At 44.2% G+C, this 27,369-nt stretch overlaps 1 protein-coding gene across 1 annotated transcript in view; it reads right to left on the bottom strand.

The window, feature by feature from the left end:
• PCSK2 (proprotein convertase subtilisin/kexin type 2) overlaps positions 1–27,369 on the bottom strand; it is a 195,680-nt gene that overhangs the window by 137,068 nt on the left and 31,243 nt on the right. The window contains exon 2 of the mRNA XM_075925556.1: positions 14,277–14,381. Within this exon, the coding sequence (XP_075781671.1) occupies positions 14,277–14,381 (105 nt within the window). The remainder of the gene's footprint in view (positions 1–14,276; positions 14,382–27,369) is intronic.

The following is a 27,369-nucleotide window of genomic DNA, read 5'->3' as shown; positions in this document are numbered from 1 at the left end:
ACTTGTCACCATCTAGGACAGGAAGAGTTTCAATGGGGGCAAACAAGTTGCACAGGGCTGACTAGGAACATGGTTTCAATGCCCCATGATGCACTGACTCCTTTGAGGCTAGCTTGCTGTGGGACATGAAAAGGAATAATTCAAAGTTATTGGCATTCCCAGAGAGTGAAGATAGTGGAGTGCCAGTTTTGGGCCCAAGAAACAAGCACTGAGTGGTGAGATCACATCTTTGTGTAGGTATAGCATGACAAGCGGTGGCTGCAGAACCTTCAGATACAATAAAGCCACATTTCTTGGCATGTGGGAAAAGTTTACCCAGACCCCACAGTGAAGCAACACCAAAATGAGAGCTGCACTGACAGTGGAGAAGTGATTGGCAAGCACTGTGCAGAGACTCGCAACTCCAGCTTAGTTCTGATCAGTCAGGAATCAATCTGGAGGTGGGAAATCCAGGACGGAGGGGCAGGTTGCTGTGATGCAACTGAGCAGGGATATTAAATGCTTCCTGTTATGAAAGACCATGACTTTGGGAAATGTGCAGGACTCAGTGGAGGGTTTCACAGAAATTGGATCCTAAACTGGGGGGAGAGGGGGAGCAGACCATAAATGGCATTTATACCCCTATTTTGCCACCAGATCACCTTGCCACAGAGTACATCTACAAGAAGGGCTCCTTTTCTATTGTATTGCAAACACTGGTAGCTCACCAGGAATATTTACTGGCATCAAGGGAGGCAGGTCAGGAAAGGTGCATGATGTGCACATCTTTAAGACCCAGCCTACCCCTTACTCCCATGGCACTTGAAGCTGTACACTGGCCACCTCGACGGAGTAAGCAGTGCTTCAATTGCAGGCTCAGCAGGTGTAGAATGACATTTCAATGTGATTTTGGCCATTTGAAAGGCTACTGATGCTGTCTGGTCATGTGATTAGACCTCTGTTAAAAAATATCCTAATGGTTATAGCTGCCTGCTGTGTACTTCATAATACAGAGCAATAGTAATGTGAGTTGCTGAATTGTGTTCTGCCTGTGTGTGTGTGTGTGTGTGTGTTTTGTTTTGTTTTGAATCCCAGTAAGAACCTTGTAAGGAGTGCTTTGTGTGTAGTACTGTAACGTTGCAAGTACACCTATTACTATTCTTTGTGAATGATGTCAGCCCCAGCTAACATGTATTATGAACTGATAAAGACTAATTAAGTTTCCATAAATAGACTTTTATTCCAAACCCAGGCAAAGAGATATATTTATAACTGAATGAAACTTTATAAATACAGGGGAAAGAACAGTCATTTCACAAACATATTGAGGCCTCCTTTTTCAAAATGTGCTCTCTGTGCATACTTAATGTAGAAACTGGCATTTGTACAACATATTGACAAGCTGAACAGAAACCTTAGAAAGAAGTTCATTCCCAGTGACATCCAATTTGCTTGTACAAAGTCCCAAAGTAGCAAGAGAGGTAAACTACATACTAGAATACTTACTAGATGAAGAGAAAACAAAAAAGCAGTTATGTAGCACTTTAAAGACTAACAAGTTAGTTTATTAGGTGATTAGCTTTTGTGGGGCAGACCCTAACACAGCTACCTCTCTGTGACTAGATGAAGAGAGTGAGACACAGCTAATCAGTTGTAAAATGGCTGCTCACAGGCCAATTGCTAATCCACACCGCATGGGAATCAGTGAAAAGACTTTCATTGACTCAGTGGGCTTTGGAAGTGTTCTTAGGGCTGCTGCCACTTGACCTGGCAAATTGAACTGGGCTGCCCCAGAAAAAAAGCATGTTGTGAAAAAGATTCCTATAATGAGACAATCCCAGTGTGAGGAAAGAGTGTGCAGAGGTGATTATGAAAAAAAAGTGCTTTTGTGCAATGTATACCAACACTCCACCCTGAATAATTATAACTTTGTTGTTATAACTACAACATCTGCAGGATTGTCCTCCTCTCTTCTTTATCCTTCTTTCTTTAGTCATGATCCCAAGCATGCAAAACCCTATGGTCCGGGGTTTGATTTCTGCTCAGTCTCCGATGCGTGACAGCATTTCTAGTCCACCCGATCCGTGCCAGCAGAATCAAGATGCCAAGGCCAGTGACATGGCACAGTCACCAAAGCATTCCATTCAACCATGATTTTTATCTCCATCTCATTTCCCTTATTTGCAGTGACACATATCAGATGACTCAAGCTGACATACTGCATAATAGTGACATTTTTGTCCTATCAAATGTGACCTTTCTTCCTCCAAATTGGATGTGAAGGTTATATTTTTGCCCTTTCACATACTGATTCTGATTATTTCACAGTCTTTACAGTCTATACTTAAAACTGTCACTATTGCATCTTTTTATTTTCATGGGATATGGGTTCGGAACTTGGATAATTATTAAAATTTAATAATTACCCAAGTTCAGAACTGATATCCTATGAACAGATGAAGAAGCAACTGACTTTCATGCTCAGAACCACACCAAAATTTACCAATGGATTGTGAAAGTGAAGAGCTTTGTATCTCCCTTTAGTGTGTTTGAGTCCTGCTAGATACAGAATTCTATTTTCTAGTGCTATATAGCATTTTTTTCCAACAAAAATCTTTCTTAGAACACTCGCTGACTAAATTATATGCCAGGCATAAAAGTCTTGAAAGGAGGCTCTGTACAGAGCTATAAAGAGAAATAAAAGATGCTCAAAATGAAGTGCAATGGGGCAGCTGCTCCACTCTGGCCAGAAGAGGTTAAAACAGGCTCGAGGGAGCCTATGCAGAGCTCTGCTCTATCAGAGAGAGGGAGACGATGTGAAGACAGCTTGCTGGAGTAGCCCTGATATGAGGGGTTGCTGAGAAGAGCAGAAGGCAGTTGGGTTCTGACCAGCAAGGGTGAGGGACTGGCTCCCAGCAAAGGAGAGGCACCTTCGATAGAGCAGTGCGAGGCAGCAGCTACAGAGGGAGGCTCCAGCCTGATGCACCTTCTTGACCCTTATATTAAGGCCACTGGCAGGGAGTAAGGGATCATAGGGAAATGGCCAGGGGATGAGAGATCATAGTGATGGGCTCTGCCAGAGGGCAGCGTCCTGAAAAGGATGCTATGGTCCTGGGAGTGATGCGAGTCCAGCACCAGAAGGTGGAGAGAGTGCAGCACAATGATGGGTGAGATGCCAGCCAAAAGAGTGTAACCTGCTGTGAGTCGGAGCTAATTCCCAGTTTGACCAGCAAGAGGCACTGCAGTGGTGAGTTGTGAACCCATTACGTGCAGTAAATCTAATAAAGCTCTAAATCTAATAAATACTAAGGCTGAGCTCCATATGCTGGAACACTCCCCTAAAAGTGAACACGCACAAGGAGCAGATAAAGCACAAAAGAACCTGCCCCAGAAAGACAGTATGGATGAAACAGTGCTCCACTCATAATAGAAATATTACTTGCTTCCTGCAGAATACACTGTACTCTGCAACCTGACAGCTGAGAAAAATACTTCAGTTCTTGTTTGATGAAAACAGCCAACAACATATTTTATTCAATGGTGTGTGGCTTTTATATATAGGAAAAAAGAGACATAGCCACTAATCTGATTGCTTTGCTTGCTCATTACTTATTAAAACTACTTAAACAAAGACCCTTATTACTTAATGTTTCATTTCCTTTTTAAAAAGATTATGCCAGTGCTCTCTCAATGTGTCATGCAGTGCTATAAAATTTATAGGCGCAACAAACTTTGCATATGCATGATGCTATCCGTCTGCCACCACAATTAAATCGTTCTTCATACTCTGTATTAAATAGTCTTAATTAGGGAAGTCTGTCAGCATCCCAACCTGGAACATGAGTTTACTTCATAATTACACACACGCACGAAAATCGGAAAATGGGAAGGACTTTTTGTCCTGTTTATTAATATGGATTCCATGGTTTTGGAAAACTGGCTAGTGACTCAATGCCAAACACTGCACCCACAATTCAAGAAAGAAAAGCAAACCTCTGGGACTAATGCTTAAAATAAACCTCTAGTAACAGGGTTTGGGTGATCATGGCTTAAAAGGGTGACTGGCTTTCAGTCCCCTGCAGGCTGAAGGGCCTCAGTCTTTAAGGCTGCGGGGAAGGAGGTAAGATGTGAGAGGAGGACCCAGGCCCTCTCTCTGTGCTGGATCCTAGCTCAGGGGACTAGGGGTTGAATCAAGACAGTTGGAATCCTTCCCAGAAGAGAGTCAGAATCGGCTGTCCTGGACTGTTTCCTTACAGGCCATTCAGTTTGTGGTGTGGCCTCTCTAGTCCATATAGGGCCTCTAGGGTCCAAATAGGGCCTTGATGTGGCTGCTTGGGGCAGAGCAGCCACAAGCTGGTGAGGGAAAGTCCCTGATGTCTCTGGGCTTCACTCAGTCACCTCCCTTGGTGGGAGGTTCTTCCGCAGTCTCCCTTGATTGGGAAACCAGAACTTACTTCCACATGGCTAACCGGGCTAGCAGGCCAGTGCTCCAGCCTTTCAGACAGGGAGGCAATCACCTCCTGCCTCTAGGCCAGTCAGCCCTGAACTGAGTCAAGCTCCCTTCTTTTATCTCACCACAGGTCTGGCTTGGGCTGCAAGTATAGCAAGACTTTTAATTTCTGGGTGTGAAGAAGATCTCTGTATAGCTCAAAAACGTTCTGTCTTTCGCCAACAGAAGTTGAACTACTGCTTTCATATTCTAGAACCAAGATGCAACATACACAACAATGCTGCAATCGACGAGTTTTAGGTTTTTATCCCAGTGCCAGACAGCTTCTTGGAACATGTTCAAGAGTCACTTTGCATAACCAATGGTCACATCCATGGTAAAGCATTTACTGCACCTGCCAAATCCAAAGGATAAATTACATAAACAATAAACAGAACACTTGTGGAGAAAGGAGAAGGCTGTGGCATGAGCTAATCCTTAGACAGGCACAGCACACTGAGCAAAGAAGTAAAGGATACACCTCCTTTCTCCAACATGTCACCCTCTAGCTTCTAGTACTCCAGCTGGATTGCAGGAGCTGGTGAAATACATCGTCAGGTGCACCATCATAGGGAAGCTCATGAAGCCAGGGTAGCAAAAAATACCAGTAAGCAGAGTGGCAAAAAATACAGATAGAATCACTGGGAGCAAATGATAGAACAATGTAGACAGAATCACTGGGAGCAGATCGGTATTTACATATCGTTATATTTATTGACTATGCAAAAGCCCCTTTTTTCTAAAACAAACCTATTTTCCATATATCTGGTGGGTAAAAAACCTGTTTTCGAATCCAACCATCTTCACCTAGTATAAAAGTTATAGAAGGTTTCTTGGAACCACACTCAGAGTAAACAGTAAAACTTTATCCACCCCATGAATCCCCAACCCATTCAAGTGTGCATAGGCTTTTTTGCTTGCCTTTTCCCTTATACGTCGTCAGTCGCTCTAGATGACTTCTGAGGTTCCGTGTGGTATTTGTGGTCCATGTGGTCAACTAAGGATGAAGCTACTACCTTTCCCAGCAGCCTCAGTAGACTTTTTACAACTTTTATTTAAGATTGCTTCATGTTGTTTTAGGTATCTCAGACCCCAGATGTATTACATTTTAGTTTTATGGGGCTGCAGATAGCACCATGGCTCGTGAAAGATGTTTTAAAACTCCATCACAGCCAAGAAGATTTAATGACCACACAACCTCCTCATGCAATTGTGTCCTATATAAGCCAAAGCAGGACTTGGACTAAGGATGATAAAACAATAAATACATTTCATTTTGTACTTTAAAAGTCTATTGTTCTCAGCACAATACAGCAACTGTGCAGATACAAAAAAGGCAATATTTTACATTCAATCACATTAATTTCTGTTTAATTTCTAATGTAATGCTGTGAAGGTGTTCTAACTATGCCAGCTTTTGAAGTTTTGAAATGCTAATGTTTTGATATTTTCAAAACTGGGGCTGTTCCAGGTCTGAGTTGTGAGCCATGAGGTTGTTATCAGGGGACTTCTATTGAAACCAGCTTGGTAACAGAAAGTCTTATAACAGGTGCAATACACTTTACGTGTTACATAGTTACTCATTGTTAAATGTACCAGCAGTTAAGGGGTATTTTATGGCTGTTTGCTTTTGTAGCTGAAGAAGACTTAGTCAGCATGGATTCACAAAGGGAAAGTCGTGCCTGACCAATCTGATTAGCTTCTATGATGAGGTAACTGACTCTGTGGACTTGGGAAAGTCAGTGAATGTGATATACCTTGACTTTAGAAAGGCTTTTGATACGGTCTCCCACAATATTCTTGCCAGCAAGTTAAGGGAATGTGGATTGGATAAATGGACAGTAAGATGGATAGAATGACGGCTAAAAGGCCGGGCCCACCGGGTAGTGATCAACAGCTCGATGTCAGGATGGCAGTCGGTTTCTAGCAGAGTGCCCCAAGGTTCAGTTCTAGGACCGGTTTTCTTCAATATCTTTATTAGTGACCTGGATGAGGGTATGGATTGCACCCTCAGCAAGTTTGCAGATGACACTAAGGTAGGGGGAGAGGTAGATACACTTGAGGGCAGAGATAGGGTCCAGAGTGACTTAGACAAATTGGAGGATTGGGCCACAAGAAATATGATGAGATTCAACAAGGAAAAGTGCAAAGTTCTGCACTTGGGACGGAAGAATCCCAAGCATTGTTACAGGCTGGGGACCAACCAGCTAAGTAGTAGTTTTGCAGAAAAGGATCTGGGGGTTACAATGGATGAGAAGCTGGATATGAGTCAACAGTGTGCCCTTGTCACCAAGAAGGCTAATGGCATATTAGGTTGTGTTAAGAGGAGCATTGTCAGCAGATCCAGAGATGTCATTATTCCCCATTATTCGGCTCTGGTGAGGCCACATCTGGAGTACTGTGTCCAGTTCTGGGTCCCCCACTACAAAAAGGATGTGGACGCATTGGAGAGGGTCCAGCGGAGGGCAACCAAAATTATTAGGGGGCTGGAGCTTATGACCTATGAGGAGAGGCTGAGGGAGTTGGGTCTGTTTAGTCTGCAGAAGAGAAGAGTGAGGGGGGATTTGATAGCAGCCTTCAACTTCCTGAAGGGAGGTTCCAAAGAGGATGGAGAAAGGCTGTTCTCAGTAGTGACAGATGGCAGAACAAGGAGCAATGGTCCCAGGTTGAGGTGGGAGAGGTCCAGGTTGGATATTAGGAAAAAACATTTCACTAGGAGGGTAGTGAAACACTGGAATGGGTTACCTAGGGAAGTAGTGGAGTCTCCATCCCTAGAGGTGTTTAAGTCTCGGCTTGACAAAGCCCTGGCCGGGTTGATTTAGTTGGGATTTGTCCTGCCTAGAGCAGGGGGCTGGACTTGACGACCTTCTGAGGTCTCTTCCAACTCTATGATTCTATGAAGACTACCAGCAGATCTTAGATTCATAGATATGCAAGGCATAATCCACCTCTTGTGACATTTTTATGCAAAGAAAATAATGTTGATCAATTCTGAATTTAAAATATGAGGGAAGCCCCATCTCAAACAGTCCTATAAAATACACTGCTGACACAAAGGGGTGCAAGAAAGACAGACTGTGCAAAGAATGGGTGATTTGTGTGCATTTGGCACACCAATTTCTAACAGACTTGAATGAGGTTGTGAATTCTCCATTCCTGGGGGAAATCCAGCCGCTTCTTTAAGATATCTGAATGCTAGGCACTTAAGTTTGACAATTTTGCCCTAAATTCACATTCTACACTGTTCCTTACATAGAAATATGAAATGACTATTTCTCATTAACCTTCCAATGTTTTTCACTTTGCCATCAGACTACAGCTGAAATACTCTTCACTGCTATTCTGTAAGCCTTTTCAAATTGGCCAACATCTTTCTGCTTCTGAGATGTGTTTTTAGTAAACATGGTCAATTACAATGGTTCCTGTCTTGGGACACGAACAGGTGGTTTAATCTCGGTCTCCAAGACATCCATTAAAATGAACATTTCTCGCCTACTTTATATAGACAAATAAATGCAATGTATAATAATAAACTCCGAGTTCTGATAATGGGTCAGTTAAATATTTGCACCCCAGGAGAGTGCCTGAATACGTTATTTTAATGCAGTTGCCCGTTGCTCTATGCAATTGTCCATGAGAGCAGTAAGCCCAGTGTAGCTTTTGGGAAGCTGCTTTTGCAGTGCATCGTGCCCACTGTGAGGTCCTTACACTTTGCAACGTGCACTAAAAGCCTGGTTCAAACCCCACTGATATTAATGGGAGTCTTTCCATTTATTTCAATTGGCTTAGGATGTGCACTTAACCCTGCGCTTCCCAGCATGGGGACCTGGCCCCTTGGGAGAAATGGCCAACAGGTCTGTGTGTGCAGAATAGGAGAGGAGCCACAGGGACCTGAAAAGCAATGTGAACAAAGAGCCACTCTGATCTCCCACTGCAAAAGTGCTGCTGCGGGCCCAGTGGCAGATCTTTCTTTGACAGCTGTCTGCCTTCATTCCTCAAATGCAGCTGGCCACAGAAATACCTTGGACATACAGGGTCTCAGACTCAGTGTACATCTACACTGAAGTGACAGGGTATAACAGTAGCTCACGCAGACATCCCACTCTAGCCTGAATGACACTCACTTGGGTACCACTGTAGTGAAGCCGCCAAGGCAGCAAGAGTGCTACAAAAGCGGATTTACAGCATTTAAGTAGCTCCGGGAGGAAGAGGGAGGAGCAGGGAAGGGACATACTCAGGGGATGGAGTGGGGGTTGGAGGAAGGGTAGAATGGAGATGGGGCAGAAGCAGAGATGGGGCAGGAAAGGGCGGGGGGGTTAGGAGAAGCAGTGGAATGGAGACAGAGCTGGGGCAGAAAGGGCCTAAGGGAAGGGATGGAGTAAGGGCATGGCCTAGGACAGAGCAGGAATTGAGCATCCCTCCCTCCACACTGGAAGGGAAGTTGGCGCCTATGCCCCTGCCCTTAAGTGTCATGCAGCTTTCTGGAGAATTGTGGGAATGAGGATCACAATCCCACAGAAAAACACAAAGAGACAAAAATGCAAGGACCAAAGAGAGAACATGACAATTTCCCTGGGGCCTAACACAAAGTAGCATGTATGTAGGATATGTGGGAACCCAAGTGTCAATCCACCCAAATAGGTCTCCTGAAAAACAGTTGGGCATCTCTGACACAAGCTGTTACACCAATCAGGGTACATCTAACATACAATAAAAAATCATGGAACAAGTCCCATAAACTTTCCATGGTGTTCTCCTTCTGCCATTGACAAAGCCCTTACACATTTACCCTTTAAGTCTGATTTTCCAACCCATTCCATATGACATTTAGAGTGACCACTGGTAGGTGGCTATTCCTCTGAATGTGTCTTTTTAATGCACTCATTGTGATAGCATCGAAGCACTGTACTCAAAATTGAATGTGTGTACATGTGAAGACAGAAACAAATCCCCTCCCTATATTAAAGCTCCCTGTAGGCAGCTCCCTGAAAAGAGAGACTGTGTGGGAGGGAAATGTCTTCATTTAAAATTTGAAAGAAAACAAAGCAATCTTGGAGAGAACAAATAGGTTTTACAAACTGAGTTGCAACTCCTCATCCTTATACAAGAGGCACTGCATATCATCCTTATATGAGAGGCACTACATATCACCAACAAAGCCAAAAAACTTTAAAAAAAATTAAAGGTGAACTAAGAGTTGTGTATTCAAAACATTTGTTAACAATCCATTAATGCCTTCCAGCAGGAGGCTGGATTCTGAGCTCTCTTTTAAGATGTTATAATACGCATGAAGGAAAGAAATTCCATTGTTTACTTGCAGCTACCAGGCTGGGAAGGGCTCTGCTCTTGACACAGTCTCTACTCTGCAATCAACTAGCACTTTCCTGCTCGACTGCAGGAGGTTAGTACCGCAAACAAACAAAACAATAAAAATAATTTTGGGGGAGGGAAGGACGAAGCTACTGATGCTTTTTAGTTTCACTGAAATTGTTGCGCTTCCCTGTATTCCTACAATGACCGATAAATACCCCAATCCTCATTGTTTGCCTCCCACTCACACCACCATCCCGAACACTACTGTGATTTTAACAACCACCACAGCTGAGCTCCAGTCCTTGCATCAGCAGGCTGATGTACTCTTGAAGAGCCTGTCTATTCAAACAAATCATCTGCCACTGCTGTTTTTGCTTCATTACCCTGTAATCCTGGCCACAAAACTGCCCAGGAATGGGTGCGGTGCCAGACATCCACAGCTTCTTCACCCCACAGACATCACTGTAGACAGCGGTGAGGAAGATTGTAAAACCATGCAGTGCTTTTGAAACCTTCCCCAGCAACACCAACAGAAGTGCATTCTGTGATCATCAAAGTTAAGGGTTCAGGATACAGGGTTGAACCAAATGATTGGCACAGGTTATAGCCACTGATTTATCCATCATTGTTATTTTAGCATAGAAGAAAGGATTGGGCATGGGGAGTTGTCTCAGGGTCCACGCATTGCTACGGCCATTCTGGGGATTAGCTTTTTCCAGGTCCAACACGCACTTCTGCTGCTTACTGCCCCCTCCCCCTACTCTCTGCGCAACTCAGGGTGCTCTTGTCTTCATTGCTTGGCCCTCCAGCCAGATCACGTGTTTGCCTCTCGTGAGGTATCAAAGTCTTTCTCCAAAATGGCAGTCTTCCTTCCCTGCTCAAGCCAGTGCCACTTCCCCGCTGGGATGGAAACCTGAACCCCATTCTTCACTCTGGGTTCAAACTCAAAGACCCTCTACACAGCAAATGCTGTCTTCTCCCTGATCCTTTTCCTACACCCTCTCCACCTTGTTTTCCTTCCTTCCTTCCCAATCTACTGTCCAGAGAGTAACTACAAGCTCCCTCACTACAATCCCATGTTGCTTCCTGGCTTTATCCTAGCAAAGCCTGTTTCTTATCAACAGGGTTCTATCATTATTAGAGGTTACTAAGCTCCTTTTAATCCTCCTGCCCCAGTGCTACAGTTCCTGCTGGAACTCTATAAAGGCATGTTAGCGTACATTTGAACCCAGCTCTCTCAACAGTATTGATTTTTGTCTCATACTTTCTGAATACATTTGACATATCTCAGAATTATTTTGGCACCACATGTATAGAACATTTTGCACAACTGGCCCCATTTTCAAGAACTTGAAAGACATCTTGTTGCATTCAAGGAGGCTGAAACAATTTGTATAGTGGGATTGCTGAGAGCCATTGACCTAAACTATAAACCTAGTGCATGATGGAAACCTCTTCAAGGCAGGGACTATAGCAGCACTTCCAGCAAGCTTAGTTCCAGCTCTAACAGTTGCATGTGTGGCATATGGAAGATTATACAGTAACCTCTTTGCAGAAGCATTCTGATGCCTGTCTCCCAGGACACTTGCTGAACTGACATGGTTTCTCAAGGGACTTCCGTGATTAAATAACATTAATTAATTGAATGAACATCTGCACTGTTTTCAACTAATAATTAAAATTAACCAGGAACTGTAGTCTCTTCGAACTGAAAAACACATTCTGATTACCACTTCAGCTCATACTCAGCTTTTATTTCTCACTTTCTCAAAAAAAATTGGTAGAAACAGACACAAATACAAATTTAACCTTAGTGGCTCACCAGAGATTCAGTGTACCCTGCATTTTGGAGACACTTTGCTCTCTGGCTATGCTGACAACTCTAGAATTTATTCTTAGTTTAATGTGCTGAATTTATTAACCATGGCAATGCTGACACTTATTTCTCAATAATAATTGGGGTGGGGTGGAAATGCCCCAGAAAGAAGTCACTACACTCAGGTGCACAGATGGCACCAGACACTATTTTTGGAGTTCAAAAGTAGAATGCTGAGTCTGTAGTCCAATACAAACAGCTACAACTTTAATGACTGCTCCCACTCTGATCACTGTGATCAGAGCTAGTTTTATTTGTGCTCATAATGCATTTAATACAAAAAGACTAATCTGCAATTCTGTTTTCTTAAAATCACCATGAGAGCTTTGAAGACCCCACACACACATTATCTCACCATTCATGAGAGAGAATTATTATGGCACTGAAATAACACTTTGGAGTGTCAGCAATTACTATTCTCTAACTTACGGTGTTTTGACCAAAAGTCACCTCATTAGGAGCCAAGAAACTCTACGAGCAAAGAGAAGCCTGAAAGGTTTGGATTTCATTAGAAGAGAGTATCCTTTAAAAACAAAAAAAGATGGGGCATATTAGGAATGGTGGGAGGCTACAAAAGAGCTTGCTAGGAGGGCCATACAGGAAATGTCAATGAGCCTACTGAGCAATCACAGAAAGACAGCAAAGAACCAGAAAGTTAAGAGTATATTTCCAAGTTGGAAATTAAAGCAGATCAGCAGTTCTTCTTGAGGCTGAACAGTGCACCAAAATATCTTGGCTTATCCATGGCCATCCTTTGCCATGTTTGGGGGACATTCCGAATTATTTTAGGATATGGATTTATTCAGTAGGACAGAGCAGGTCAGCAGTTCCTAAAGCTAAGTCGTCATTATTCCATGTGAGCAGAGGAGGGATCAGTTGGATAAACAGGAGACAGTGGAAATTAAAAATAAAAAATTCAAATAAATGTTTTGATTTTGAAACATCCCTGACTGAGAACCCTGGGGACCGAAGTGCTCTTTGCTTCCATTGAACACCAGTAAAACAGCTCTGAATTGTAAGCTACATACAATTAAATAATCTCCATATCGCTTACATTAGGCAGTCAAACAGTTCAAATATTGCTGTAGTTAGTGAAACAGCAAGTCTGGTATTAACTAATACTGGGAGGTCTTCCTTTGTAATACTGAAGACCCACTGATGACTTAAGGGAGACTTAATTTCCACTTAATTTCCAGATTTATAAATAGTACATACAGCTACACTGCTCATATAGTATTTGCCTATTCCTTTATTTTTATTAAATAGTTCTTAATATAAGGGCTATTTAAGGACTGTATGGTTCAGGGAAACTGGTCACTTTCACTTCTCCACTAGTTAGTATCCTGCAATGGATAGTATTGTCTGAAAGTTGTTACTGGCCAATCCTTCTTTGGTAGATTACATGAAACAAATTTGGGAATCTCAGTTTCATCCTAAGGGGGGCAGGGTCTGCATCACACCCATACCCAAAATCTAGCCAGTGCCTTTGTTGGCAACCCAAGAATAAATGGGCATGAAGATACTTTACCTCTGACGGTGGTAGTTCAGAGTATCAATAGACATGAGGCACACCTGATTGAGACTGACACAGAACCCATAATGCCTCACTGAACTTGCAGTATCACAGCACAGGGTGATGTAAAGGAAGCAGGGGCAGCCAGCAGCTGGGAGCTGCATGGTTTCAGCTAGGGTGACTGGCACAGCATACATTGCCAGCTGTCAGATGGGCTGATGACAATTTGGAGGGGTGCCATATTTCCGGTGGATCCGTGCCCAAAATTACTTTAATCTTCTCCTGAAACAGCAGAGAGAGTGAGCTAGAAATTCTTCAACCCTGTTTCCCAACATAGCAACAGGCAGATTCTCAGTATTAGCTAACATAACTTTTTTTCCCTCTTGTTTCTTTATTTATTAATTGGGAAAGATGCTCAAATACCATGATGGTGGAAAGGGCAATACAAACAGAGGTAGAATGGAACAGTACAACTCTCCTTTCCCACACCAACAGAAATAGATTTGGGCATGCAGGGGAATAAGTTCATCATCTATTTGCTTTCATAAGGTGAATGCAAAGAGCAACTATTTTCTTTTGGCATGACCCATGGCCTAATATAGATGCAAAAATTCTGAAGAAGAGAAAGCAAAGAAAATGCTGCTAAATCCCGGCATTACAGAAAATGTCCTTTCCTTTCTGCCAGTGAGTTGAATGCTACATTTGCTTGACTGGTTTGTTTTTGCTTCTTAAAACAACATGTTTCATTTGCATGTGGGACCTGAGGTTGCTGGAACAAAAGTCAAAAAGTCTGAGGGGCTGAATGTACAACTTGTCTTGTCTATGTTTGAAACATGGTTCCTGGAACTGCTTGGCTGCAAGTGAGATTGCTAGCAGAAAGTGCCGTTTTCAACGAGCAAGGGGAGGGGGAGAATCAAGCTCAAAGCTGTACTGTCTTGTTAACATTGAGGCTTAGGTTGTTTCAGTTTCCATACAGCATCCACAAAGCTTGGGTCAAGTGTGGAATTACCTGTGTTAAGACTTCACAGTTATCTGATCTCAGACCACACAGTTGGTTGGCATGGAAATCATGATTGCTGGATGGCAAATCAATGGGAAAAGCTTACCCTCGGGTCTTTTTCCAAATGAAGCTTGTGCTGAAGACTGCGTCTTCTCCTGGCCCTAGAGATGCCATTATGATAAAAGTGGTATCCATCATCTACAAAGGGAAGCTGAGAAAGAGAAAGAGCAAATTAAAAAAACAAATACACTTCAGAACTCTGGGGGAAAGTTTAAAAGGAGCCTAAGTCCTACTGATTTTTTAAATACACTTAGGCTCCTAAGTCACTTTGGCATTTGTACCCTATAACATTAAGGTTATGTGCTACAAATATGCAATATATTCACTTGTAAACCTTGGGATCAATGTCACTCTGCATTCAAGGTCTTTAGCACCAGCGTTTCTCAAGGACTTCCAGATTACAACAGAATTGCTTCCTATTCCCTGAAACATCTAACATAAAAGGACAACATTTTCTCTACTACAAATGACTTAGAATTTACACAAACTATATTTGAGCAATAAGACAAGACAAAAATACTTTTCTGGGCCATTATATTGCATCTAAAATAAAGCTATAAGACTCAGGGCAGAAAGCAGAGTGAATTTTACCACCAGATAAATGCAGTGTCTGGAGCTTCTTCTCAATACTGTGGAATGAAATTGATAAAGAAAAATAAGGAAAAAACAGACAGTCCCATGAATTATTGGCATAGTACCACATTTCTGATGGCCGGTCAGAAAGCTCCATTCATGTCTCAGGTTCTTAAACCTTCTGATAATTTTATTTTCACAGGCAGATTCCAATCTAGTACTTAAATCTACCAATTTATTTTAATTCTGTTTGTAACAACCTAAAACGTTTGCTTCTCCAAACAAGTGGTATTTGAACGTTCCTAACATTTCAGTTTCAGGGACTTAATTTAGCTGCATTATCAAGGGAATAATTAAGAGATTACAAATACTCGCAGGGAGTTTTAAACTGTTTTAAATCAAAACAAACACAACATTTTACCAATAAGTCTGCAGTACTTACGAAAATAAAAACATGGAAATTATCAATAGCGATTCAACTTTGCTGTCTGAATACCGAGATCAAGGGTCATATTCCAAAGGGCCTACTCTTTGAGACTTTTGTAAATGAGTTTTACAGTGATTCAACTGAAGTAAAAATAGCCTGAAAGAAGCCTCTTTACAAAGACAGCAGCCATTTCTCATAGTAAATCCCAGAATCTAGCATAATCTAAATCCTACTTTCCAGATGAAAGCCCTTGAAGTGATCACACAGACTATATTTGTGGATACTGCAAAGATGTACAATGAATATAGAGGATAAGCAAAATACCTGGATTACTTTCAATTTGAAATAGTTGCTACACTGGCTAGATCTACAGTAGAGCTAATCTAGGGCCAGACTGAGCCTGCCCTTTCATGGTTGCACTGTGTGTGCAGGAGCAGAGGTGAAAGCCCCAACAAATCTATGTTTTCCCCTCCTTATGCAAACTTTGCAAGGGCCTCACTTGACTGAAGTCACTGCAGCTCCTACTGCTCCAGTACATATGAGCTTGGCAGTGCATAGCTCCCAGAAGGCTCAGGAGGAAGAGAAGTCCTGGACCTGTCTCTGCACGGATATCAAAGCCCAAGGGGAATAAACTATTATCCATAAAAGGGGTATAACAGGAGAGGAAGTCTTCCTCCACTATGTGGATTTCCATACTATAACTCCCCTGGAAGAGTGCAGTTCCACATTGCCCCTCTTGCAGGGCTGTGCCTCAAAGGTACCGATGAACCCAGGGGTAATAAAGCTGTAAAGCAAGAGGAAAAGAAGAGACCAAACTCTGCAGGTGACAAAACCATCAATAGAGAGGAAGGAGGGGACTTGGAGAACTTATTACCATTCAGGGTAACCATCTGAGTGGAACACACTAATTATATCACTCAGCAAATAAGGTGATGTCTACACTACCAGATTATTTCATTTCAAAATAATAACTCCCAAAATAACTATTTCAAAATAAGCTTATTCCTCGTCACAAGCAGGAGCTATTATTTTCAAATAACCAGCCCCTTATTTCAAAACAACGGGCTTGGTAGTGTGGATGCTCTGCTTGTTGTTTCAAAAAACTCCCAGAAGAGTCTTCTGCTGCTGACAGGTGACAGAGTCATTCCTTTAACTCAAGTGACCTAGACCTATGCTTCTGGTGATAAAGGTCCTGCCAACTCTCCCTCCCCCTCCCACCCTCCCCCCAATTCATTTTTGATATTTTCAGAGAAACACGTGTTTTCTTGGCTATTTGGGACACATCTGGAGAGAAATAATATGCAGCTGTGGCTCATTTTCTATGTGCCTTTTGCTAGGCTGAGCATATGTAGCAAAACAGCTATGGCTATGTAGAGGGCTTGAAGGTAAGCAAAAAGAAATAGAAATAGCCAAGTAACAAAGAAACAGATTCAGGAACAAATTCACATGTGATCTACTTGAATTTGATTCATTATAACTCAGAGAGAGATAGCACCCATTATTTATTTATTAATAATCAGAAGATCGTTGTTTTTCCTGGTAATATTTGTGACTCCCCAAAGCGTTATGAATTTGAATCAGAATTTCTCATGATTATTAGTTATTTGCTAGTCTCCAGCCAAAAAGCTTCAAATCATGGTAAGGAAACAACATCAGATGGCCAATCACTTATTGGGAATTGTGAATAATTAATAGTGGTAGTGAACAATTTGCAAAGAGTTTATGAACCAACAATAGTCTGAAGAAATATTTATCTAAACACGTCAGTGAACTTTTACAAATAACAAAAGACATTCAGAGAAATTAAGAAGGGATCACACACAAAATGAGGCTTAGAATGTCAAACAGTTTGATGACGACTACTTAACTAGCTGCTCAGACACTACAAAGGGAACCCAATGCTTTTTCTGTACTGTAGTCCTGTACTGATTCATCTCACTGATCAGCGAAACCACAGGGGAAAGTAATTAATGGAACAATATTGCTCTCCATCAGAGCCCTGCAACTTTGCAAATGGAAATGCCGACCTTTATACAGGGTGAAAGCAATAACAAAGGGTTTGCATATATTACAAAAAAGAAATACAGGTTGTACCTCCCTTAACCAGCAATATCCATGCTCTGGCAGGACCACAGATGTGCCTGGATGCATGATACAATACTGGACCACAGAGCCCAGGTACAGGGAGGTCTGCCAGCAGGGCAAGAGCATGGTAGTTGAGCGGGGAAAGGGATGGGCGCCGCATCAGGGAGTTCTGGCCTCAGTGGCTGGGCAGTAGCGGGACGGCTAGCAGTGTCCATGGAGCTCCAGCCCCAGCCACAGAGCTTCGGCCTTGGTAGCAGCTAGGGAGCTCCAACCCTGACGGGCAGTTCCGGCTGTGGTGGCAGCCAGGGAGCTACAGCCGCAGCAGCAGCAAGGCCAGGGACAGCTAGAGAGTGTTAGCTCAGGGAGACACATCCAGCAAGGCAGCAGTGGGGCCAGGCTGAAGCCCTAGCAAGGGGCAGCAGTTCGGCACGGCCAAGAGGGGAGGGACCTCCCCTGGTCCAGCAAATCCCCTCATTTGGGATTAGTCAGGTCCCAAAGGTACTGGACCATGGAGGTCCAACCTGTAAACTGTCAGTAACAGTAACCCCATGACCGATAGGGAGGAAGGATGCTCTAGTGCACTGGTTCTCAAAGGGGGATCCATGGCCCCTTGTGGGGGCATGAGCAGGTTTCAGGGGGTCCACCAAGGAGGGCCGGCATTAGACTCACTGCAACCGAGGGCAGAAAGTGAACACGGAAGCCCCACCTTGAGGCTGAAGCTGCAGGCTGAGCAACTTAGCTCTGCAGAGTCCCCCAGCGGTTTAGGGTCATGGGCAATTGCCCTGCTTGCTACCCCCTCAAGCCAGCCACACACTTCCCATATGACCTAGTCAAGTCTCTTACTCTGCTCTGTGCCTCAGCCTCTCACATGGAAAATAGGCACTCTGGGGATGTCTACACTAGGGGGAAGATCTACGCTGCTGCTGCAATCAAGCCTCCAGGGTTAGATATAACGGGTCTAGTGAAGACCTGCCAGTTCAAACTGAGAAGGTGTCCCCATCAGAACTGGTACTCCTGCTCCTTGCGAGGAGTAAGGGAAACTGATGGGAGTATTTGCTCCCGACGACCTCCCGCTGTGTGGACAGGGATTTAAGATAAGTCAACTCCAGCTACGCAATTGCATGTCTTAGGTTGACCTTCCCCTCTAATGTAGACCTGGCCTCAGAGAGTTGTAAGAATGACTAAGTAGGATAATTAATTATTCTGAGGGTCTCAGATACTAAGGTGATGAGAGACAGGTAAGTATCTACAAAGAGAAGAACAGCAAACAGATTAATTCCCACTTCACATCCAAATATAATGTAGCACTGACTGTTCCCAATGCATATCAAGGTGAGGATAAGCCTTGAAGGATTTCAGGAATATTTGATATTCAACCTGTTGAACACTTCCTTACAATCTACTCTTTTGATGCAACCTCTATTGTAAATAAAGATATACAGGCAGTCCCCGGGTTACGTACAAGATAGGGACTGTACGTTTGTTCTTAAGTTGAATTTGTATGTAAGTCGGAACTGGCGTCCAGATTCAGCCGCTGCTGAAACTGACCAGCGGCTGACTACAGGAAGCCCAAGGCAGAGTTATTCTGCCCTGGGCTTCCTGGAATCAGCCGCTGATCAGTTTCAACAGCGGCTGAATCTGGACACCTGGGACAGAACAGCTGGGATGCTGCCGGGTTGGTCCCGCAGCACGGCTCCTCTGCGCTACTGGACCAACCCAGCAGTACCCCAGCTACTCTGCCCCAGGTGTCCCCAAGTCAGCCGCTGCTGAAACTGATCAGCAGCTGATTCCAGGAAGCCCGGGGCAGAGCAACTCTGCCTCAGGCTTCCTGTAGTCAGCCGCTGGTCAGTTTCAGCAGCGGCTGACTTGGGGCCACCTGGGGCAGAGCAGCTGGGGTGCTGCTGGGTTGGTCCAGTAGCGCAGAGGAGCCGTGCTGCGGGACCAACCCGGCAGCGCCCCAGCTGCTCTACCCCAGGCATCGGCAGCGAGAAAAGCCTGGTCTGCTAGGCGGGGGGGGGGGGGGCGCACTAGCTGCGCCCTCCCCCCCAGCAGACCAGGGAGACGCGGGCAGCGGGACCGCCGAGATGTGCCGTGGTCCCGCCCGCATCCTCCATGGCTTTGCTCCGCATCTCCCTGGTTTGCTGGGGACCCCTCCCCCCCAGCAGATCAGGGAGACGCGGGCGGCGGGACCGCCGAGACGTGCCGTGGTCCCGCGCACATCCTCTGCAGCTTTGCGCCGCGTCTCCCTGGTTGGCGGGGAACCCCCCCCCCCCCAGCAGACCAGGGAGACGCGGAGCAAAGCCGCGGAGGAGGCTGGCAGCGGGACCGCGGCGCGTCTGGCCTGTCCCAGCAGACCAGGGAGACACGGAGCAGCTTTTCTCGCCCCGGAGGCCACGGGCGGCGGTACCGCAGCGCGTCTGGGCGGTCCCGCTGCCCGTGTCCTCTGGGGCGAGAAAAGCTCCGTTCGTAACTGCGGATCCAACATAAGTCGGATCCGCGTAACTCGGGGACTGCCTATAATTTAATAGATACAGCAAAAATTATAAAAGAGCTTCTCTCCTACTTATCCATACGCTCTTCTTTCAAGAGAACACTTTGCGAATTCTTTATTCTCCTGTTAACATCAACAACATGGTAAAAATGATTTTTTTTTGTCTTTTTTCTATATTATTTCAATGCCAGTTGTACCTGACAGCTCCAATCATGACCAGGGACCCCTGTCTCTGGGGTAGGTGCTGTACAAATACAGAACTACAAGAAAGACTCTGCCCCCAAAGAGCGGGTAATCCTGTAAAGGAACGTCCTCTAAAAATAAATGTTAAAATCTCATTACAAAATCGAAGGACAACACAGAGAGAAGAGGCTTCACAAATGAGAGGAATTACCAGAAGATATTTTTAGCTTCAGAAGCAAGATTACATTTTACAGAGGTGAAAAATATTCCTCTGGGCACTGTTACTGCATGTGTGTGACTCTGGGGTGCCTTTGTTGCTTCTCAGGCTACTGTTCCAGCTGATAAGCCAGGGAACAATTAAATAATTAAAGTCTTTTTAGGAGGCAAATACATAAGTTATGCCTGTCTCTATCCCCAGCTGCACCTTTCTCATGAAACCGACACTCTTGTGGGGTGAAAATTATCTTGGTTTCAAATGACTTTTTTTTTTAATTTGCTCATGAGCTTTGCACCAGTTCTGTGATTCTCCCATCCCAGAGGCAGAAAAGAGACTACTGAGAGAGGTTCAGTCACAAGCACACAGTCCGTAGAGAAGGGTAGCACTTAGCCACTCTGCAACAGGAGGAACTATGGGAAGGGACTGTAACCTATGTAGCCATATTCTCCCACTGCCACCCCATCACTCAGGGTAGGTAATCTGCTGCGAGCCTATTCCATCCTCAATGTTGGTTTAGCAACTGCACAGTCAAAAAAGTGTGAGGTGGACTCAAGTGACCACCAATTTTTTGTCCACTCGGTACATTTCAATGTTAGCACGCTGCATGAAACCCGGAGCCAGCGGGGAGTCCCCGCTGGCCCCAGGCTCCTTGCGGCACTTCCACTTTGTAATGTACAAGAGTGGAGCTTTATGATGGGTCTTCAGCAAAACTTAAATAGAGATAAACTTAATATTGAGACAAATACACAATTATAAATTGCTCTAAAGAAGTGGTATTGATGAGATAAGCTACCAGTAGCTCTCTTCAACATTATGGTATTGATCACATATAGTAGTTAATGCTTTTCTATTGTTCCTTTTCCTCTCCCATCTTAGAATCATAGAACCATAGAGCTGGAAGAGACCTCAGAAGGTCATCAAGTCCAGCCCCCTGCTCTAGGCAGGACAAATCCCAACTAAATCAACCCGGCCAGGGCTTTGTCAAGCCGAGACTTAAACACCTCTAGGGATGGAGACTCCACTACTTCCCTAGGTAACCCATTCCAGTACTTCACCACCCTCCTAGTGGAATAGTTTTTCCTAATATCCAACCTGGATCTCTCCCACCACAACTTGAGACCATTGCTCCTTGTTCTGCCATCTGTCACTACTGAGAACAGCCTCTCTCCATCCTCTTTGGAACCTCCCTTCAAGAAGATGAAGGCTGCTATCAAATCCCCCCTCACTCTTTGCTTCTGCAGACTAAACAGACCCAACTCCCTCAGCCTCTCCTCATAGGTCATATGCTCCAGCTCCCTAATCACTTTGGTTGCCCTCCGCTGGACCCTCTCCAATGCGTCCACATCCTTTTTGTAGTGGGGGGCCCAGAACTGGACACAATACTCCAGATGTGGCCTTACCAGAGCCGAATAAAGGGGAATAATGACATCTCTGGATCTGCTGGCAATGCTCCTCTTAATACAACCTAATATGCCATTCGCCTTCTTGGTGACAAGGGCACACTGTTGACTCATATCCAGTTTCTCATCCACTGTAACCCCCAGGTCCTATTCTGCAGAATTACTACTTAGCTGGTTGGTCCCCAGCCTGTAACAATGCTTGGGATTCTTCTGTCCCAAATGCAGGACTCTGCACTTGTCCTTGTTGAACTTCATCAGATTTCTTGTGGCCCAATCCTCTAATTTGTCTAAGTCACTCTCGGCCCTATCTCTGCCCTCAAGCGTATCTACCTCTCCCCCTAGCTTAGCGTCATCCGCAAACTTGCTGAGGGTACAATCCATCCCCTCATCCAGGTCATTAATAAAGATATTGAACAAAACCAGTCCTAGAACTGAACCTTGGGGCACTCCACTAGAAACTGACCGCCATCCTGACATCGAGCCGTTGATCACTGCACACTGGGCCCGGCCTTCTAGTCATCTTTCTATCCATCTTACTGTCCATTTATCCAGTCCACATTCCCTTAACTTGCTGGCAAGAATATTGTGGGAGACCGTAACAAAAGCCTTGCTAAAGTCAAGGTATATAACATCCACTGACTTTCCCCGTCCACAGAGACAGTTACCTCATCATAGAAGCTAATCAGATTGGTCAGGCATGACTTTCCCTTTGTAAATCCATGCTGACTATTCCTAATCATTTTCCTCTCTTCCAAGTGCCTCAAAATGAATTCCTTAAGGATCCCTTTCATGATTTTTCCAGGAACCGAGGTACCACTGATCGGCCTATAATTCCCTGGATCGTCCTTCGTCCCTTTTTTGAAGATAGGCACTACATTTGCCTTTTTTCCAATCATCCGGAATTTCTCCTGGACTCCACGACTTTTCAAAGATAATGGCCAAAGGCTCCTTAATGACATTTGCCAACTCCCTCAGTACCCTTGGATACATTAAGTCCGGACCCATAAATTCGTGTACTTTTCTAAATAGTTCCTAACCTGTTCTTTGCCCACCAAGGGCTGTCCATCTTCATCCCATCTTGCGTCACTTAGCGCATTAGAGGCAAAGAAAGCATTGAGTACTTCAGCTTTCCCCACATCATCTGTCACTAGGTTACCTCCTTCATCCAGTAGGGGCCGCACACCCTCTCTGATCACCTTCTTCTTGTTAACATGGCTGTAGAAACCTTTCTTGTTATCCTTCACATCCTTAGCCAGTCGCAATTCCATTTGCACTTTCGCCTTCCTGATAATCCCCTGGCATTCTCGAGCTATACATTTAAACTCCTCCCTGGTCATTTGTCCAAGTTTCCACTTTTTGTAAGTTTCCTTTTTGTGCTTAAGTTCACCAAGGATTTCCCCTGTAAGCCCATCTGGTCTCCTACCATGTTTGCCTCTCTTGCTACGCATCGGGATGGTTTTCTTCTATGCCTTCAATATGGCTTATTTAAAATACTGCCAGCTGTCCTGGATTCCTTTCCCCTTCATGTTAGCATCCCAGGGGATTCTGCCCATCAGATCTCTCAGGGAGTCAAAACTGCTTTTTTGAAGTCCAAGGTGTGTATTTTACTACTCTCTTTTCTTCCTTTGGTCAGGATCCTGAAATCTACCATCTCATGATCACTGCTTCCCAGATTGTTACCCACCTCTACTTCCCCAAGAAGTTAACCCCAACATTCTCCAAAAACTTCCTGGATTGCCTGTGTACTGCTGTATTGGTTTCCCCACAGATGTCAGGGTGATTAAGGTCCCCTACGAGAACCAGGGCCTGCGATCTGGAAGCTTCTCTCAGTTGTCCGAAGAAAGCTTCATCAATCTCATCCACCTGATTCAGTGGCCTGTAGCAGACACCAACCACAACATCACTGCTGTTTGCTCCTTTAAACTTAACCCATAGACTCTCAACAGGTTTTTCTCCATGTTTTATACTGGAGTTCAGAGCAATCATAGTGCTCTCTTACATATAGTGCAACTCCTCCTCTTTTCTCCCCTGCCTGTTCTTCCTGAACAGTCTATACCCTTCCAGGACAGCGCTCCAGTCATGCGAGTCATCCCACCAAGTCTCTGTTATCCCAATTGAATCATATTTCTTGGACTGGGCTAGGGCCTCCAGTTCTTCCTGTTTGTTGCCCAGGCTTCTTGCATTAGTGTACAAACACCTCAGATAACCAGTTGATCGCCCTATCTTCTCCATTCGAATCAGGGGTCCTCCTTTGTTGTTCGTTCCTCTTTGCATTTCTTCCCGGTATCCGACTTTCCCACTCCCCTCAGGGTTTTGGTCACAGTCCCCCGACGAACCCTAGGCCCTCCTCACTAGGTTTGCAAGCCTGCCCACGATGTTCCTTCCTCTCTTGGTTAGGTGGATCCCATCTCTTCCTAATAATCCTTGTGCCAGGAACAGAGTCCCATGGTCGAAGAAACCAAAGCCCTCTCTGCAACACCACCTGCACAACCACGCATTTACGTCCTCAATTCGATGATCCCTGCCCAGTCCTTTCCCTTCAACAGGGAGGATGAATGAGAACACCACTTGCACTCCAAATTCTTGGATCCTTCTTCCCAGTACTACATAATCCGCAGTAACTGACTCAAGGTCATTCTTGGCCGTATCATTAGTTCCCACATGGAGAAGCAGGAAGGGGTAGCAATCCAAAGGTTTGATCAATTTGGTAAGCCTCTCAGTCACATCCTGAATGCGAGCTCCCGGTAAGCAGCACACCTCTCAAGATTCCAGGTCTGGACGGCAGATGGATGGCTCAGTCTCTCTTAGGAGAGAGTCCCCAATCACCACCACCTATCATTTTCTTTCGGGGGAGGTGGCCGTGGAACCACCATCCCTAGGACTACGCATCCCATGCCTTCCAGTAGATGGTGTTCCCTTCCCGTTTCTTCCTTCTTAGGTCCCTTCCAAAGCATTCAGCACTGCAGAGCCTGTGGAGAGAGCCTGAAAGCGATTGTTTACCTCTATAACATTGGGGGATTCCCATGCTGGCCTTTTTCCCCTTCTAGAAGTTACATGCTGCCAGTTCTCTTCTGGTCCTGTACTGCCCTCTCTGGCTCTTCTGCCTGCTGTGCTTGAAGGATTAAATGCTGCTTTCTATCGAGGAAGTCTTCATCATCTCTGATGGAATGTAGAGTCGACACTTGGGCCTCCAGTCCTCTAATTTTTTCTTCCAAAATGGCAACCAGCTTGCACTTAGTGCAGATGAAATCCGTTCTTTCTTCTGGGAGGAAGACAAACATGGCATACTCCGTGCAGGTAACAACAGCAGACCTTTCACCATCCATCGCTGCTGTCCAGGAGAAGGAATTAAAAAAAAAGGCAAGAGAACCTCACACCCTTCCTTTCCAAACTCCCTCTCTAAACTCCCTGTTAGCACACACCTGTTCACAAGCTCCTTGGTCACTTGCCCACTGCCTTATAAAGCCCTGGAGTGCCTGAAAGTCCCTCCCTCTACCAAGGCTCAGCCAATCAGCAGAGGCTTCTAGAATTCAAACTTTAATTAGAAGCCAACAGTTTCCTGCCAGTCACAGCACACACTCCATGATGGGGAGAGGGAGAGGAAGTGATATCTTGTCACTTGATAATGTCAGTTAAAGTCTTTTATTAGCTCATGCTTAAATCCAAACTTCTGTTTTTCTTAGTTATATGTATAACTTGCATATTAGTTGTCCAATCAAAATTCTACCTGATATAAAGCTTTTCTCCTTCTTATTTTAATATCTTAGTGTTGATATTCATTTGCAGTATTGTTGAAGAAGTTTCTCCCTTTCAGAAAAAAAGTTCTCAAACTATCAGATTTGTTAGCAGACAATCACCTTCTTCCAGCACACTCCAAAAAGTTCTACCATGTGAGGCTAAGTCTAGACTGCAGCGCTATTTCAGGATACCTCCAGTATCCCAAAATAGCTAGTCCAAATCTTTTGAACCAGCCAGTTATTTCAAAATAGATTTCAAAATAACGCGCTCGCTATTCCGACATCCCTGTAATCCTCATTCTATGAAGGTTAAGGGACATTTCAGAATAGCGGTTTATTTCAAAATTTAGTGCTGTGTAGACAGTGCCAAATTTCAAAATAAGCTATTTTAAAATTAAATCAAAACAAGATACGCAATTTGCAAAGCTCAATTGCATATCTTATTTTGACCTATGGGTGCAGTGTAGATGCACCCTTACTGAGAATGTATCTTTTTTCCATCTCCCCTACAGAATTCTAACATGATGAGTCTGTTTTTCTGCAACCAGAATTTGCCACATTTTGGTATATGTCAATAGCTTTAGGGGAGTCATTCCTCTTCCATCACCTTGCTGTGATAATTCTAGCAGCCTTTAAGAGAGGAGTGATGAGTTTTCCATGGCTTTTATGAGACTTGGAGCTTTTAAGACAATTTAGTAAAACTACTAAGGAATTATCTGACACCTGACTTTTATGTCATTATGGAGTCACCAACAGCTTTTCAAAATGTCTTCATATCAGAGCAGGAAATAATTACCTTCCTGGAAAGATGGAAACTTGACATTAAGCACAGACACCAAAATTAAAGAATGGGACACCATATGGGTCAATGGTCCCAACACCTCAATAAACACAATAAAAAAATACTTTAAAATTCTTTATCAGTGATGCCTATCTTCCCTTAAAATTAAATGGATTCATAAGACAGGAACAGACAAACACTGGAGATAGTATAATGAAATGGGAGTGTTTCTCCTTATATGGTCAACATGCCTCTTAGCATTGTTATTCATTCTATTCTTTACTCCTTGTCAATGTATCAGCCTTTAATTGATCATTTATTACCCATTGCAATGCTGCCTAAGCCAATTTACCAACGAAATGCAACTAAATTTTGTTCAGAGAAACAAGTAATTAAAAAAAATAAAACCAGGCCTAATTCACCACAGATTTACTCCGGGTTTATGCTAATATAGCTCCATTGAACTTGTTGACGTAAATGACTCAGAGTTGTCTTCTTCTACCACAGACAATGAATTAGATGTTAGGTAAGTTATGTGGCTATGACAGAGTGGCTGTACGTCAAATACATCCATCCACCATCATGAAGATAAAGAGGGCAGCCTTTAAGCCTATGGCACGCTGTTCATTCCTGCGTTCCACAGAGCTCCACGGAGACCAGATGAGGAGCTCAAAAAGCTCCAGTGATAAAAATATAAGTTAATCCATGTGTGAATGCAATATATCCTGTTGTAATAAAGAAGCATCTTTGGATCATATATGACAGTTCTACAGGTCATGTAAGAGTTTATCTGAAGAGACATGGGGTATGTCTAGACTACATGCCTTTGCTGACAGAGGCATGTAAATTAGACATACCGACATAGTCAATGAAGCAGGGATTTAGATATCCCCTGCTTCATTAGAATAAAAATGTCCGCCGCGTTGTGCCAGCTCAGCTGTTTGTCGACACAAAGTGGCAGTCAAGACAGGGATCGGTCGGCAAGGAAAGCCTTTGCCGACCGATCCCTTATGCCTCGTGCAACAAGGTTTACAGGATCAGTCGGCAAAGGCTTTCGTTGCCGACTGATCCCCGTCTTGACTGCCGCTTTGTGCCGACAAACAGCTGAGCTAGCACAACGCGGCGTACATTTTTATTCTAATGAAGCGGGGGATATTTAAATCCCTGCTTCATTGACTATGTCGGTATGTCTAATTTACATACCTGTCAGCAGAGGCATGTAGTCTAGACATACCTTAGGGGATG

Source organism: Pelodiscus sinensis, chromosome 3 (genome assembly GCF_049634645.1).
Source record: "Pelodiscus sinensis isolate JC-2024 chromosome 3, ASM4963464v1, whole genome shotgun sequence".
NCBI lineage: Eukaryota > Metazoa > Chordata > Testudines > Trionychidae > Pelodiscus > Pelodiscus sinensis.
This window is presented reverse-complemented; position numbering and strand designations above follow the sequence as displayed.